At 38.9% G+C, this 18,059-nt stretch overlaps 1 protein-coding gene across 1 annotated transcript in view; it reads left to right on the top strand.

Annotated features, from left to right (window-relative positions):
* Glut4EF (Glucose transporter 4 enhancer factor) overlaps nucleotides 1–7,311 on the top strand; it is a 46,223-nt gene extending 38,912 nt beyond the window's left edge. Inside the window, exons 5-6 of the mRNA XM_028303730.1 lie at nucleotides 5,587–5,684; nucleotides 6,888–7,311. Coding sequence (XP_028159531.1) covers nucleotides 5,587–5,684; nucleotides 6,888–7,311 — 522 coding nt within the window. The remainder of the gene's footprint in view (nucleotides 1–5,586; nucleotides 5,685–6,887) is intronic.
* The last annotated feature ends 10,748 nt before the right edge of the window (nucleotides 7,312–18,059 follow it).

Genomic DNA, 18,059 nt, shown 5'->3' with positions numbered 1-18,059 from the left:
AAATCAAGAACCACCGGGGGGCCTAAGTTAGAATGGCGAAAGTAGTAGGGGTAAAGCCATCGTAAGTTCACTGACCTGCAATGCTTTTAGTCCCTTAGCTCCATGGGGTGCCGGTGCCACTGCATGGCACATTTCGCGCCCTCTCGCTCCAAACATACCGCTATCTCATCTAATTCCTTTGTGTCACAAGTTTCGGTTTATTTTGTCAATCTATGCATTCAGATACCAAGTTGTAGAGTCGTTTACTTTGCATGAACTAACTTTTGAGGCTGGTTGTTATCTATCTTACCCCAGAAATGTTTAAATTATCTCAAGAGTTGCGTCATTCATACTTTTTAAAGCTGGTAAACCTTAGGTTGAGTTATTTTGAGCAGGTTGCCTTTATCCTTTGTCTCCCTGAACTTGGCATAAACTGTAACCTCAAATCAAGTCGCAAACTTTTATTTTGTACGGAAACATTTTCTAGTGCTTACTTTTTAAACAACTTCGTTAAAACTTTGTTTGTAAACACGTTGTTGGACAATGCTTGTTTTGAAACAAAGCTTGGGCACTGGGGCGGCCACGTGATGCCGCTACACAGCTCTATATCTCCTAAGCTAACATCTGCGTACATCATTCTAGCATAATTAAGGCGTAATATGTTTATGGAAAATGATAATTGAACTTGTTTAAACATAAAGTCCAAGTACCTACGCAGCTGCTTATCAATTTGATGTAATGAAACAAATGCAAAACCGCTGTTTACGTCTTATTTTGATGAACAATATTTTGTAGTAAGATTTATTTTAATATACAATATGTAGGTAATAATGATAATTTCAAGTTCTGTAATTTAGCTGACATTGTAAAAACCTCTTTAACGGCATAGGTAGCAACCAACGAGTCTTTGCCCTCTTAACTTTCAGTAGTAGACGGGCGTTACTATTAAACTGCTACGAGTATAGATTTAACTCGTATTATGACGAATGACTTGGCATCAACTATTGATTCTACACGCGCTGTTAAATTGGGAACGCTATACAAATAGGAAATTGCTATAACTCTAAATCTTAAGTATTCTGAATCTGAAATAGAACCAGGAAGTCTGTTAGCAGATGCGCCTGCTTTTAGATAGACACTTTAAACAGCAAGTAGTTTAGTAGTACAAATCTAATTTTACTGCTCATCATATTATTTGCGTTCACTCTACATATTTACCTATTCTAGAACTATCCAATACATTTTCAGCTTTTAGTTAATGTAAAACTTGCGTAAATAGTCGTGTGTTATTCAAATTGTTAGTCCAACAAAGAATTTAAAGGCCTTGAAGCTCAAAAATGTGTATTTTAAGTTGCTTTATGTGTGCTCTATAACTAGCCAGCTAGTAGCTGATAAATAACGCTGCGTCACGACCGCCCGTCTGCTTCGATCCTCGTTCTCATAACAACACTGACACACACCAACGCACGAAAGTACCGGCCGGCACCACGCAGCAACGCAACACATCAGCCTTTAAATGGCGTCTTCCTCATTCGTTTCTAACGCTAGAGCGAGATGACACGAAAACAACTTATCTGACCGCGTACTTGAAGTATAAATAAGGAAGGTCATGCCGGCGAGACAGACTTATGCCGAATCATGCGAGAAAAAGAGACGCAATGCAAACAAATCAATATCATCTCGTCGTTTAGCAGTAGAAAGAGATAGCGCAACAACAAACCGGCATTTTATGCCGGTTCGTTATTCATACCACACAGTTATACGAATATGCGCCTTGCCACTGTGTGCTTGAACATAGTTTTCCGCTACACGAATATTGTTTACAGTCTTAGAAACAAGAACGTAATTATTTTCTCGGTGGTACCGTTGTGGAATTTTATGGGTTTATTACACGAAGCATTTTCACTGTCGCAAATAAAATTAATAGTATTTAAAAATAATTGTGAGCCGAATAACATCACAATGAGTGACATTACGAAGAAATTTCTACTTTTTCATAAGAATTATCGTAGACTACGAGACGTAGACGTACTACGAGACTACGAGTATAATGTAGAGTCGACCATTTTTATACACATGTTACAAATAGCTCTTTGTCTCTATTTAGCCTGATTTGCTGTCATTGTACAAGGAATCTATATATATAAAAGAAAGTCGTGTTAGTTACTTCACTTATAACTTAAGAACGGCTGAACCGTTTAGCTGAAAATTGTCAGGGAGGTAGTTTAGAGCCAGGAGAAGGACATAGGATACTTTTTATCCCGTTCGAAATTAAAAAAAAAGTCTGCTTATTTATTGCCATCAAGGCGGAACAAAGTTCGCCGGGTCAGCTAGTAGTTCCATAAAAGAACTAAAACGCAAAATTCGATTCTCGATAGTCGAGTAGGTACCACAGCGATCCCCCTCTCTTGGCCTCGTGTAACTCGTGCCAGCCTCCCCCCTCCTTCCGACACGTGCATCCATCGGCTTTTACCGTTCTGTGCCAACGCTAGAAAAATGATTTCATTCGGATTAACCGCAAGACGGAAGACTACAACGAAAATAAACAAGAATATCTTGTTTATTTCAATGAATGAAAGAAGGAAAAACATTTGGATTTGAAACTAACATCTGAATTGACTCTACAAATAACGTTTTATTATGGCCACGAATAGTCCTTATGAATATTCATTTCCAGCAATTTTTGACGCTTGACCTTATAAATATGAAAAACTCGAAACGATCCAAAAACCCATTTCCTTGTAAGAAAAACAGAACACGATCCCAAAAATCGAAGCACTTACTGCAGTACGACTTAAAAAGCAGTGAACTCTCCGAAAACAAAGGCAATCAGCGCCCAACTCAAACAAATAAGGCAGTTCAACTTTGATCGTCGAAAAATCACGTTCTCTATTTATTGTGGTAGGTAGATGCATCGGTGCACACAGCGGGCCGCGCGGCACGTGTAAGCCGTCTGCACAGCACACAGGCGCAGCCCGGTGCAGCTATTCAGGACGCCACAACTACGACGCTCTATAACCGCGCATGCATTTTAAAACTGAATCTATGCTGATTGTTCTGGCACGCGAAGATTAACGTCGTGGTGATCGGTTTATTTTTGGTTTAATGCATACCAACTTGGCGTTTGATTCACTCACGGTTTTAATTTTATGCCTTTTCCAAAGCTTTCAAAAACGAACGACTTACAATGCTTTCCTGAAATCATTAGACGATGTGAATCTTACAAAGTACATAAAATAAATCTCAAAGTATGCAATACTTGGAGATAATCTTCAACGTAAGTAGGAGCAAACATACTTTTCTAGGTATACATATTACAAGTTTATTGAAAGCTGAAAGTAGGTCAGTGGTGCAGCGGAGGGAGGCTCCCCGAAGCAGAGCCGTCCCGCGTCACTCACCCTCCCGCCCTCCTCACCTCTATTTCGCAAGGGAATGTACCCCATATTAAAATAGCGATCCAGTCAAACTACACCGCAGTCTCTTAGTAAGCCAGCTTACTTTATCTAAGATGTAATCATACCGTGAACTCTACATTACGAACTTCGTTAAACTACTATTATAAAGATACGAATATTGTTACCAACTAAGTACACTGAAAAGAAAAATTGTGTCGGTTAGAAAATCTTCAATATCTTCAAAAGTACCTAACCTGACTTTATAAAATAGAGACTAAAAATGCATACGATTATGTTTTGTTTTATAAAGCTAGGTAAGGTACTTTTGAAGATAAATAGAAGATTTTCTAAACGACCCTTTTTCTTTGTGGTCCAGTGTAAGTAGACGTTGTAGAGTTAAGGATAGCGCCTATCCTTAACTCCAAATAGCTTTATTCTTATTTATAGGTACGTTTCCATAACTTCTGTCTTGTGAAATACCTTCTAACACAGTCCATGGGAGCCATGGGAGGTGCGTAATGTTCTATAAAATAGCAAACAACGCAAACCTTGACGCAGTATTGATCCATATTCTGCCCGCTTGTCGAACGACACGAATCACCCCGCAAATGTAAAGTGACTTCAAAAACCTTATTTTTTATGCTTCGTCACCAATTGTAAATGTTGATACTGCATGACCCAGTAAACACCCGAATTCCAACAATATAGTTTGTACAAAGTGCAGCGATGATATTACCTCAAAATAATATGCGTCATAGTTATGAATCATCGGTCAGTATTATGGCTAGTGATGAGTAAACGCATCATGAAGTCACAAAGGGAAGCAAACTGATAATTAACAAGTTCAAGTGGTTCTTGTTAATTTCTGAAACCTTGCGGGAAACGCTGACCAAGTTTAGCACCTCAATTAAAACTGAAGTGGATTGTTGCTAGGTATGCAGAGCTGTGCCCTCAAATATAACAAAGGAAAGCAACCTTCGCAGACCACCCTTGGCCGTGGTGCTGCGACCTAGATCCCTGCCGCCCCCGCGCCGGTGCCCCGCGACCTGACCCACTTACCACTGCACTTGATATAGCCTCCGTTTTCAGGCGCAGAGCAGCATTTTCCCTCGCGCAACCTAATTCGCTAACAATCCCTGACACAGCTCCCTTCCACAGCCAAGGTTCGACCTATTTCTAAACTCGTCTAAGTATTCAAGAACTTCAATTTCAATCAAATTCCTGCAACAATTGCAAGAAAATTTTTCAGTTTCACAAGAACCGCTCGGCGTTACAATCGTTAGCCATCTGAAAATAATTCACCAGAATTCACCAAAGCAAAACGACAACGAAGTACGTAGACGTCAGATCTAACTATAGCTTTGAGCGGCATGGCAACAGGACGGTTGTCGGCAGCAGCTCAGCCCGGGTGGCCAAAATAATGTGGCATTGGGCAGAAGGTCGATGCAGAATCTTTGGCAAGCCGAACAACTGCGGCCCCGAGCGCTTGCGCGCCTCTGTCACACCTTCAGCACATTCAGATGCATTTCGATTTCCAACTGGCGATCGTTACGAGAAAAATACCGCAACCAATTACAGCACATTCCATGCTGTGCATTGAGAATGAGTAAATAAACTTTGGTCCTGCGTTACATCATTGGTCGATTTAACAAAGGCATTGTGTTTCCTGAGAATCATCGCTGATTCTATCGTGTGCTGTTTGATTAGTGCACGGTACTGTGTAGATGCAGCGATGGTCACGGTGAGCGGGTGTGGCAGGAGGCGCGCTGCGGCGTCAGCAAGGCCGCACTCGCGACCTAGAACCGTTTCCGTCTCTGCTCGCTTGTTCTAACGAAGCTCATAAACGTATTGTTTTGTTATGAAAAGACGCTCATGACAACCTTGTTAATCCCGGAGAGTAGGTATTGTCAAAAGGCATCAGCTTGGCCAAATTTTGCCCTGAATAGGGTCACGTGTTTTTAAGGTTTTCAGGTTAAACAATTCGCTATTGTTTTCAGATTTCCAGTTACTGACATTTAAAAAACTTGTATTCTTAGTAATCGTTGGCGGAACGAAACAATATCGAAACCGCTATTAAAATATAGGTATTTTCCTAAAAAAAACTTGTTTGTGGATAAAAAAGGTGTTTTTGCCGTACCTACTGTTTATAATTTATTCTGTAGAATTGTAAACAAAACTTTTTTATTTATTGTGTTATCTTGGCTTGTTTCAGATTAACAGTGTTGTGTATCAGTGCACTTGGCGCGGCTGCGGGCACACCACCAACACTTGCGTCGCCATCGAAACTCACATCAGAAGTGCCCATTTAGGGTAAGATTTTGTTTGTTTTACACAGAGGCGGCGTTAAGCGTGGGCGATGTGGGCCACCGCCTACGGCCTCGCGGTACATGGGGCCTCGCGGCGTCTTTCCATTCTATACATAGCCAGAACGCAAGGGTGTGAAACTAATCGAGTATAGTTTGGATATGACTTTTTCTACTAAGCTCCTCCAAACTATACACGACCAGTACGCATACGCTGCGTACTGCTCGCGTATACTTTGTAGTGACTTAGGTCAATTATCTTCCTCCAAAATATACATCGCCAGTAGGTACGCATACGGACTAATCATGTATGTATTGTAATAAGTGCGTGATTACAATTTATACGCGAGTAGTTGCATGCTAGTCATTTTGACTTATTGACCTCTCTTTCTATTACATACTAGCTTTCCGCCCGCGGCTTCGCTCGCGTGGAATTTTGTCTGTTACAGAAAAACAATATCGCGCGCGTATTTGCTCACCGTTTAGACCTACCCTGGACTACGACAAACATTTTAAAACCAAAATCAGCTCAATCGGCCCAGCCGTTCTCGAGTTTTAATCAGACTAACGAACATCAATTCATTTTTATTTATATATTAATTCATATCTGCGTGTCTACTTTAAACATTGAATCATCTTACGACACGTGTCATTGTTTTGATAAAGGATTTTTTGGTGTTTCTTATTCTGCCATAGAAAAGATATTTGTTTTGGGGCTGATATTTCACCAATTGTAGGTATGGAAATATGTCAAAATGATTTTGTTCTTGAAATAAAAGTTAATAAATAAAATAAATAATAAATAAATATCCTTAGACATTTTACACTGCGCTTCTAGTCCCAAACTAAGCAAAGCTTGTACTATGGGTACTAGACAACGGATATAAACATAATTAAATGCTTTAAGAAGGTTTTTGTCTCGTCGCGGAAAGCCAGCGGAAATATTTTCCGACAACGGAAAAACCTTTGTAGGCGCTTTAAAAGAATTATCTCAGTCATTTATTAATAATCAAACAGATATCATAAATTATACGGCCAATGAGAATATCAAATTTAGCTTCATTCCACCGTATTCGCCCCATTTTGGTGGTTTGTGGGAGGCAGGGGTCAAGTCGACCAAACACCATTTGCGTCGGTTAGGGAACGCGAACCTCACTTATGAGGAATATTCAACATTATTGGCACAAATCGAAGCAATCCTTAATTCCAGACCCATGTATCCCATGTCGACCGATCCCAACGACCTACTTCCACTCACTCCAGCCCATTTCCTGGTTGGCCGACCGCTTGTTGCGCCTGGCTACAAAGACATCACGACTGCATCTACGCCTCACTTGAACCGGTACGAGCGCGTCGAACAAATGCGGCAGAACTTCTGGAAGCGCTGGACGAAGGAGTACATCGGGGAACTGCAGACCAGAACCAAATGGCAGATTAACCAGGACAACTTGGCGCCTAACACTCTGGTGCTCATAAAAGAGGACAACTTGCCACCACTAAAATGGCGACTAGGAAGAGTAACACAAACCTTCCCGGGAGAAGATGGACTAGCTCGAGTGGCAGACGTAAAAACTGAAAGCGGAATCATAAGAAGAAGCTACCAGAGATTATGCCCATTAATGCCAGAAGAATAACCGTTGGAGGCAGCTGCTCCAAGGCGGGGGGCATGTTCAGAAATCGATTACGACATCACTAGCGAACGCGCACATCACTACGCACGAAAATGACAGAAAACGGTTGCGATCGCGCCCGGCGCCTACCCCACTTGACTACCATTCCTCTAACCGCGAACATCAAATATTTGTATACGTTATTTCATGTTATAAACGCTGAGTATCGAAGAAAGCGAGTTTCAATCACAAATACATCACATCCATCTACAAGTGTTTTTGTCTTTCTGGTGTACTATGTGTTTAGGAATTTCTATAGGTATGGTTATTTTTCTGTTATCCGTATACACACAGTGAAGTTTTTTACCAGTTACAATGAAAAGTATGTAAGATTAATTTAAAAAAAATATAAGTCATTTTAAAAATGTATCAAATCATACAATGTATGAACTAGGCAAAGTCTAGAAGCCACTTTCCTACTAATATCATAAATGTAAAAGTTAATCAAGATTGATGAATTGAAGGATGAATGGACTGATGAATGGATAGGAAGGATGAATGGGTGGATATATGCCTTGAACTTGAATTAAGTGAGTATGGATTCATGGTTAGATCGAAGGATGTTTTTTCACTCTTTAACGCAAAAAATACTAAGCCGATCTTAATAAAACTTCGCCGTTCTATTGTTAATACTTCAGAATAACATAATATAGGCTGTAATTTAGAATAACATTCAGTTATTTGGTCAAAAAATAACGATAAGTGTCAAGAAATTAGGTCTTTCTATGATAAACTTAATTTCTCAAGGGTGAAGTCACAGGCAAAAACTAGCACAATAGATTTACATTTCTGCATTGTCACGAGTCACCTAAACGCTCCTCACCTCTCCACTCTCGTATCTCCTCGAAACAAGGACTTTTCATCGAATTATTGTTGCAAATACCAGGGTGGGACAAAAATGACCCAGTGGCGCTTCTAGGTAAAACCGATTTTAATTGTTTTTCTATTTATGTTATATTAATAAAAACATTAAAAAATGATAAAATTCACCAAATCAGAAAAAGTCAAAAAGTTTCATGGACTTTCGTTGAAAAATAAAAAAGTTAGAGACGATCAAACTCGCGAGTGGGACAAAAATGGGACGGCGGCCTTTCTAGTGTTAAATAAATGCGAGTCTTGCTACGACGCGATACAGTGGAATTCAGCTCGCACAGCACTACGTACCTACAATTTTATTCACCTACAAGTTTTGTCTCTCTCTATCGCGTGCCTCTGAACTCTTCTTACGCTGTTAGGGTTGCTGTCTAGTGAAAAAATAATTAATCTACTTATTTGTAATGAGGTACGTATGTAGGTAAGTATGCATTCATTATGGAAAACCTTGGGAGAGGCCTTTGTCCAGCAGTGGACGTCATTTAGCTGAAACGAACGAACGCATTCTGAGCAGTAGTCATAGTAGGTTAGGTTCCTATACTATCCTAAGAATTATTGATACCTACATGGCCAACATACCTTTCAGCATCTTCGGGAAGCGAAAAAAAAAGATAAATCCGGTAGATTACTTTTCGAATTTAAACACCCGAACGCCGCACAATATTTCGTTCTCTTTATGTCCATTTTTAAATAATACTTCGATCATAGAATTATAATCATACTACAAGACTACAACACACGCCAGCGTCCTGACGAGCGCGCGCGTGACACTCGACTGATATAATACCCGCCGGCGGGGCGCTTCCCTGTAGGTAATTATCGGATGTACCTACCGCGCGGAGTGAGCCAGGCCTGGTTTAGAGAAGTTTGGCCTTAAGAGTTATTTATCTAAGGCCAAACTTCTTTAAAACCCCTTCAATCCCTGAAAATTAAGTCCGCCACTGTACAGTTGTATGTGCAAAAGTGTAAATAAATAAATAAAATATAGTGAGTTCATCAGCTGTACAATATTCAGTTTTTAGGAGTGAAAATTCAAAATGTATTTTATACGTATTGTATTTTATTGTAATGCTTCTCAAATAACAAAAACCGCCCTTTTCACGCTGAATTAACGTTGCACAATTTGCAACAGCTCAATAAACTTTAGACAGACTAAACTCTTTGTTCTAAGTGAATTTATTTAACTTCACTCAGCGATATAGAATGTATACTTTAAAGGGCCCTTTGAAGTAGGGTGCAGCTGGGAGGCACTTAGCGCGTCAGCACCTGTGCAAATAATGTGACAGATACAGAAAGCTCGCTCCGTGGCAAGAGTCAAGCCTTATTTGAGGTGATCGTATACCATAATAACAACGCCTTAATAAAAACCTCTTAAGTGTAAAAGAAGTAATTTTTCAGGAGGAAAATAAAACTGCTGGTTGTAAAATTTTTGTACGACGTCTTTTATGCTTTTTTGTTAATTTATATGTAAATTCACCTGCTTTTATATCCATATTCCAGAACTGTTCTGTAAGATTGACCAAAATGCATAAATATGAGAAAAAATGAATTCTCGAGGTTTTCTGTCTAGACACTACTAAGTCATCATGCACGGCATGATTGCGCGCGTCTTTGTCCCGGTTTACCCATGATTACAATCAGTAAAGTTACTTTGATCCCAGATGGACAGTCTCGAACCAAAACATAAGAGTTCATTCATTATTTTGTAACTGCAAAAGGCTCATAAGCATCATATCCCCCAAGAAAGTATGACGTCACTCGCATTATACCCGGCAACTACTAAGTCATCACGCACGGCATGATTGCGCGCGTCTTTGTCCCGCGCATTTATCCCGGTCGCGGCGGAGATGAGCCGACTTTATACGCCGCGAGTCCTCGAGGCGGTCACAATGAGTACAGGTTCCGTACTGCAACATAGATGGAAAGGAATAACGGTGGGTCCAGAATCAGTATTTCTTGACATTTGTAACTCATTTACGCTAAAACTGCTGAACAGATTTAGAAGGAAACTTTATACTTTATACAATGTTATAACTTGATTCACATGTTTTCAATGAGTTTGGCCACTTTGTATCTAGATCAAATCTGGGCCAAGAAAGTATGACGTCACTCGCATTATACCCGGCAACTACTAAGTCATCACGCACGGCATGATTGCGAGCATCTTTGTCCCGCGCATTCATCCCGGTCGCAATGGAGATGAGCCGCCTTTATGCGGCGCGAGTCCTCGAGGCGGTCACAATAAGTACGGGTTCCGTAGTCCGTACCTCGTCCTAGATTAAAATTTATAACGGGGGGTGTAAAGCGGGCTTATAGCCTACCAGTTTCTAATCCTTCTAATTTATAAATTTGAAAATTTGTGACCTCATAAATACACTCGACATCAAATAAATCGCACCTCTCGCGACAAGCACTTTCAAACGTATGCATCCCCACTTCCCACCAAAAAATAGGCAGTTACGCTTGAGCCAACTCTTATGGCTATACAACTGTTAAGTTGGAATTAATCGCTATCCATCTGTTAAAGAGGACACGTGTGATCATTATTTGGTTTCATAACCATAAAATTTGGTCTAATTGATCCCAGAGGTGAACCCAAAGTGAGGTCTTTTTTCGAGTCACATTTATGGTATATGTTAATCGTTCGTTCGTTCGTTCGTTTCAGCCGAAAGACGTCCACTGCTGGACAAAGGCCTCCCCCAAGGATTTAGGTACCTCCCGCGACCTTCACCAGATCGTCGGTCCACCTAGTGGGAGGCCTGCCCACGCTACGTCTTCCAGCTTGTGGTCGCCACTCAAGAACTTTCCTGCCCCAACGGCCATAAGCTCTTCGAGTTATGTGCCCCGCCCACTGCCACTTGATTTTAGCGATTCTGCGGGCTATGTCAGTCACTCTGGTTCTCCTACGTATCTCCTCATTTCTGATTCGATCACGCAGGGAAACTCTGAGCATAGCACGCTCCATCGCTCTTTGGGTGACCTTGAGCCTTCTTATGAGACCCATAGTAAGCGACCACGTCTCACCATATTATGTTAATCATTTATTAAGAAATTAAATGCGTTTTTCTTTAAGGATATTTTTTGGGCTTTCAAATAACACCAATATTGTTGGAGCACCATGATTGTGTCAGAAGAAAATCTTTAATGTTCGCGTCGCGGAAGGTGCGGTTTATTTGATGTTGAGTGTAGGTAGCAGGAAGGCTGGATACAGGCCGCTATCAACCGTATAATCTGGAAATCATTGGGGTTGGTTGGCCTATGTACAGTTTAACATAATAAAGGCTTATGTCCCAATGATTTCCCGATTGGCCGGTTGGAGATCCTATGGCTGAAATGATGATGATGAAAGTTTGAGAATAAGACTATAAACGATATTGAGTTAGGAAATTGGCCACATTGAAACCATAACTGTCAAATAAGTCGTAGTTTCTGTGACAAACTGAAAACTGAAGCCGTGAACAAAAACCAGTTAGTTAATTATTGCTAACAACGTTTGTACACTGCATGTTCGAAACAGAATATTGGTTTTGATAATACTGATCCTTGAATATTGATACAGACACGTTTGAACTACGTATGTACGACGTACGTAGAATGGAATTCGGATATTGTGTCGACAAAAGCATTGCAATACGGTTAGTTGCTTTGAGCAGATATTTGTTAGTATCGGATTGGAATCGAAACTGAATGACATCGGCACGAATACAAACACAAACCTATAAGTACTATAAAATATTACAAAGCTGAAGAGTTTGTTAGTTTGATCACACTTAACTCAGAAACTACTGATCCGAATTGAAAAATTATCTTTGTGGTGGACAATAAATTTATTAGGCCTACATTACACCACACTATAAAAATGGAAATTTACAGAAATTTTAAGAAAATTATTCAAACTACATATTTTAACGCGTACGAAGTCGCTGGCACTACTAGTTATTAACACAAGAAACCCGTTAACCCTTGTGCTATTTCCAGGAATATAGAGTTCCCTAATGTTCCCATTCAAATGGAACATTCTGGGAATATTCCTGACCTAATGAATATTCTTAGGAATGGTTAAAATCTATTTACACCCGTACCATAGATGGCCAATTAAAGATACACTGAATTTAGTATACATAAGTGGTGGAAGAGGTTTAAGCGATTAGCTGAATATTAACATAAATGTATTGTGTGTGTGTAAATATTAGTGTTGTTCGTTACTTTATTATTAATTTTTAGTTTAAGAAATGCACTGGACACAGGCTGCTACCAATCGATCAACATGGAAATTGGAAAGCATTGGGGGAGGCCTATGTTCAGCAGTGGACGTCCTAGGACTGAAATGACGATGATGATGATGATGTTTTCTTAATTACATTTTTTTAACAAAGAAAGTATTAGACATGATCAAAATACACACTCGTAGAAAATAAAAACATTAAAAGGGTGTGCGTTCTACACACTTATCTGTTAGCTTTGCCTTCTCAAATATTAATTTGTTAAATACCCTGAACATAATATTCATTGTTATTATCTTTATGAGCTACAAGCCCTTCACATTGTTCATTGTTTGCCCTCACCGGAAGTTGCCCAAGGTCGAGGAAACTACGGAGTTAATTAAATGATAACTATCTTTTTATATTCCGGAAATATTTTCCTGCCCGCGAAAGAAAGGGAAAATTTTGAGTAAATTACCTTCGTTAAGAAACTTTTCAGTAATTAGCGTTAGAAGATTTAAATTATGCAGCTTTATGGATTTCAATTTAATGATTTTATATCATAATATTGCTATTCCTTTTGGTTTTTCCCACGTTTTTAGATTGTCAAGTATGTACTGTGATAAAAAACAGCCGTACAGTTTAAAACATCCACTGCATTATTTCCCAAAAACATAAAATTAATATCGTAGCACAAATCTGTATTATAAAACAAAAGTAAGATTGTGTCTTTCTCCAGGGTCTTCAATTAAAAAAAAGCTTTGAAACATAACAAAATTTAAGGCACAAAATTACCAACCGAATTGAGAAGCTCCTCCTTTTGTTGATGTTAAATAAATTTAATTATAGTGTTAGGCAGTTCTTCATTTATAATATTACATAATATACACTTTAATACTACATCTTGCGTCTCCGATAAAATGACTTCAGCCTACGGATCTCTAAATACCCTGAATGTCGTCGGGAGGCAATTTAAGCGGTTCAGTACAAAGACGGTCCTTATTGTAACGAACGGCGATTGTGCCGATGCCATTCTCCCTGGATAATGTCTTAATCTCAGCTCTCTAAGGATCTGTTGCAATTTCAAATTATTAATGGGAAAGATCATGACGTACTTTGTATCGTTAATTGTGGAAAAATCTAAAACGTTAAAATAACGGTATCGTTGTGGCCAATGAGCTGTGAGTCTAGACAAAGTGCAAATTATAATCGCAAACCAGTCGAAAAGTGATCTAAAAGCCCCTTTTTTGTATGGAGTTTTGACGGATTCGATTTTCGATTCGATCAAAAAGTGCGTTTTGTCTAGGGGGGCTTCTGTCATAGTGTGACGTTGACAATACGCGCGGAGACGACTCCACGCGCTTTTGTGCTAAGTGATTAATTGTATTTAAATTAAGGCAATATAATGTATCCAGTGTTTTATTTATGAGAATAGATCTACCGGCCTCTAACAGTATAGACGTATTGCAAGTGGATTAAAGTCCACCATGCGTGTTAGTCCATATTCGGATTTGATTTACAATCAAAACATGATTATTACTAGTGACCCGCTCCGGCTTCACACGGGTGCTAAGTATGACACATAAACCTTCCACTTGACTTCCACTTCCATTACGTAGTTTTTAAAGATCGAAGTATACATACGGACAGAGAGCGGAAAGCGACTTTGTTTTATTATGTACGGATGACTTCTAGATGATATACATCAATGGTTAACAACCCGTGAGGTACTCTTTCAATACCGGAACAACCAGTTCCGAGAATCTTTAAAAAGAAAATATAAATAATAATTGTATTATAAGCAAATTTAAGTCTCGAGTGGCGACCACGGGCTGGAAGACGTAGCGTAGCAGGCCTCCTACTAGGTGGACCGACGATCTGGTAAAGGTCGCGGGAAGAGCCTGGATGCGGGCAGCGCAGGACCGTTCATTGTGGAAAACCTTGGGGGAGGCCTTTGTCCAGCAGTGGACGTCATTTGGCTGAAACGAACGAACGAACGAACGAAGCAAAGTGAAATAAATACTATTCATAATTGCATTCATAATTGCAATATAGTGTACACATACAACAGCATGAGCGAATGAATTGCATGTTTATAGCTAGTCAAATGTAACACAATTTGCGAATAAGTAAATAATGTCTTATACCTCCTAGCTAGACTGAACAGAGCAATTGCCATTCGAAGAATTGTAACAACACAGTTTAATTTAAAACTGTCAATCAGCGATGGTTCCTAGTTCTATTTGGAACTGTTCCGTTGTTGAAATGAGCTTTACAGTTAGATTGATCAGTTACTAGGACAATTTTACGTAATTAAAACCCGCGATTTACTGGCTAAGATTATCTGGATCCAGCGCGGAAGGAAGAAAATGTCTAAAACATATAATGATGGCAAAATCGTCTAAGGATGACATACGCTCGTATTCACATTGTTGATGTCTCACAGTGCACATGGACGCACAGGGTGACACACGAACCAATCACAGAGCTCTATACAACGCTGTGCGTTCGATTTGCTGCTTTACGCAAGCATCGTTTGTGAATACGGACGATAAAGTAGTATTGGAAGAAGAGCCCGTCGATAGATAAGTTAAAGGAGATTATGATACTTTCAGGAATTACAATATTATACCTAACTCTGCCAACTGTTTAGTACCTGTATGTTTATGTATGTTGCAGTTGGTAAATTTATTTAAGTAAATAGATAAACCTTGCAGGATAAACGCCTCTGAAACATAAAATAAATCTGAAAACTTCCGATTTGCAATTCCTTGACAGAACTAACGCAGGGAGCGTCGCGTCGGCGACACTTTAGAAATTTATTGGTCCCCAAGGCCTGTTAAATACTTTCTTGCTTTCGTATTTTTGGGGAAATTTAACGAGTAATTTCGCCCTAGTGGGAAGAGGGATCTCGACTTTTACAGTGCGTCCAATTTTGAGTTTACTATCTTTTGAAACTGTACCTCTAGTAGGAAAAACTTTCGAGTTCGTTTCGTTGCGTATTCAAAGTGTCATCGAAAAATTTTGTATGAAAAATTAAACAGCGCCCCCTAGGGCGGCTATAATATAGGGGGCGCTGTTTAATTTTTCATACAAAATTTTTCGATGACACTTTGAATACGCAACGAAACGAACTCGAAAGTTTTTCCTACTAGAGGTACTGATTCTGGTCACATGAACGTAGAGTTTTAATACGATGGATGATCGCGAAAAAATATTTATTAAATCTTTGCGCAATGCACATTTAAATGCTTTTTTTTTATCGTCATAGGTTTGTTGTCGACACGACACACACACAACCTACACAGCGTCAGTCCGAAACTCCGCCACAAGGCCTTCATTGAATCTTGCTGCGTGCAGTGCACGATTACAAACCGAAGTCATTGTACAGTTGACCGCACATCAGACTATAGAGTTTTGTTGAAATATATTAACGGTTACTTATATCAACATTAACTAACCATTGATATAATAATATTTCAACCACAGTGCGGTAAATTATGTAAAGTTCTATCGGATCACACCACCATTGTTTCGCCTTTTCTTCATATTTTTATTTGAAAACCCTTAAGTCAAATTCCTAATAACACCACCGCATCAAACAAAAAAATCAGTTAAATAAATCCCCCCTCACAACTGAAATATCTACCGGATAAATGTGACGTCATTACTGCAAACGGGGTCTATAAGGTGGCGACTCATTTCGGAGGCTGCCGTGCTATTCGGGCACGTACGGGAAGGAGTTAGTTCAACCGTTGGCAGCCCCATTAAAGTGTCGACAGCGGTTTGAATTTGGGACTGCCGTTGTTGAGCTGGTCCGTTTTCTAATGCTTATTCTACGATGCTAGATAAACTGTTTTAACGCAAAATATCCCGTGGAAAATTTGAATAACAAAGAATAAGAAAAACTTTATTTGACACAAAAAGAACATAAAAAAAGAACAAAGGGACTTAAAACTACACACGCATATTTTTGTGTCAAAAAGGCGCCCGCTCAGCATTAATCGAGGCACGAGTGCAAAAACGCTGGTTTTCAGCGTAGTTAGTAGTGCAATTTGCAGTCATAGAGAACTAACCAAGTCAGACTTTAGGCTACAATATAATAATTATCCTAAATTATAAAAAGAAATGATATCTTGCGTTGTCACAAAAAAAAATCAGGACTAACTTCTAGATCTCACTTATTTTGTCGTTGAAGTCAACAACCAAGGCATATCATAATAATATTGAACTTGGCTCTCATTTCATAATGTTTTTGATGGGATCATTTATTACGATATCTAACAGAAAGGTAGCGAGGTAAGCAGGTAATATTAACGGCTAACAATACTCAAACTTTTCTACCCAAGGACAGCTTAAGAGATTATTAAATCCATGTACCTACTGAAGAACTAGGCAGTTAACATAATAGGGAAAGATTCAGTAGGAATTAAGATTTTAACTCTATTTTATCAGTTTCATAAGCTAAAAGTCATCGCAGAAAGTATCAGGTTTTGTTTGTATGGTATAATGTTACAAACTACAATCAAAAGTATATTTTGTTGTAACATGAGCTGATGTTCCCTAAAAACCAATCAGAACTCAAGATTTAAATAACTCTATTTTACTTGAGTCTTCTCGATAAGTATAATACATACATGCTTTCGGGGACTGGTCAATCCAAGTTATTCAAATTTATGTATGCGAGTCATTTCTACTAGTATTTAAGTATCTTAATCTGTAAGTCTAGATATTAGCACGTGACTACCTTGTTTAATATACCACGCAATTTTGTATACCCATTCTTATAAGATACACCATACAAGAATGCATGGTGAACTGCTCCTGTATCAAATGTACCTACTACTGCTATTTATATTAACCGGCAAACAGTGGTGACTGAGTATGTTGCGGCGCTTCTTCTCAGCACTTGCCAAATGTTGGTCTCGAAGCGCTGGTAGGGTAAAAAGATTATGAGACATGTAGAGGCTCCTTAAGAGAAAAATGACGATTAGTAAGTACTATTTATTAGTCTAAACAAATAAAGAAATTTTGACTTTGACTTTGACTTTGACACAATTTATTTGTGATCCACTTAACATAATTATACAATAATAAATATTTGAGAAAAGTGAAGCATGTCTATCTAAGACTTTTAGGGAGAAAATGAATGTTAATTACAAAAGATTTTCGTACTTAAATTATTCTGGGAGATTAATTTGCACCTACTGAACTTTCTTATTGTATATACTAACGTAATCTTCTCAAATTAAAGCGATGACTTGCCGAACGGATAAAATTCGGAAATTAATCTTACACACGAAAGACGGTATTAATTTTAGACAGACCCCGCTTCTGACGTCATCATACTTAATGCGTGGAAAGATTTTGCTCTCCAATGATTTGGGGTTACCTAAAGAGATTCAGAAGCTGTGTAAAATGAAATTTTAAACATTTTAAAATGTTTTATAATGTTTTTTTGTTTTGTTATGTTTTAAAATTTTTGCCTAATTTGTCTTGTATAAAACATTAGGCAAAAAAACTAGGTACTTTTTTTGATTTCAGTTCCTTTGAACAAGTGATGAGTCATTGTTGTTAACTATCATCATGTTAATTTCAGCCACAGGACGTCCACTGCTGAAAATAGGTCTACCTAAT

Source organism: Ostrinia furnacalis, unplaced genomic scaffold (assembly GCF_004193835.3).
Source record: "Ostrinia furnacalis isolate ACB-3 unplaced genomic scaffold, ASM419383v2 OfSCF1268, whole genome shotgun sequence".
Lineage (NCBI taxonomy): Eukaryota > Metazoa > Arthropoda > Insecta > Lepidoptera > Crambidae > Ostrinia > Ostrinia furnacalis.
This window is presented reverse-complemented; position numbering and strand designations above follow the sequence as displayed.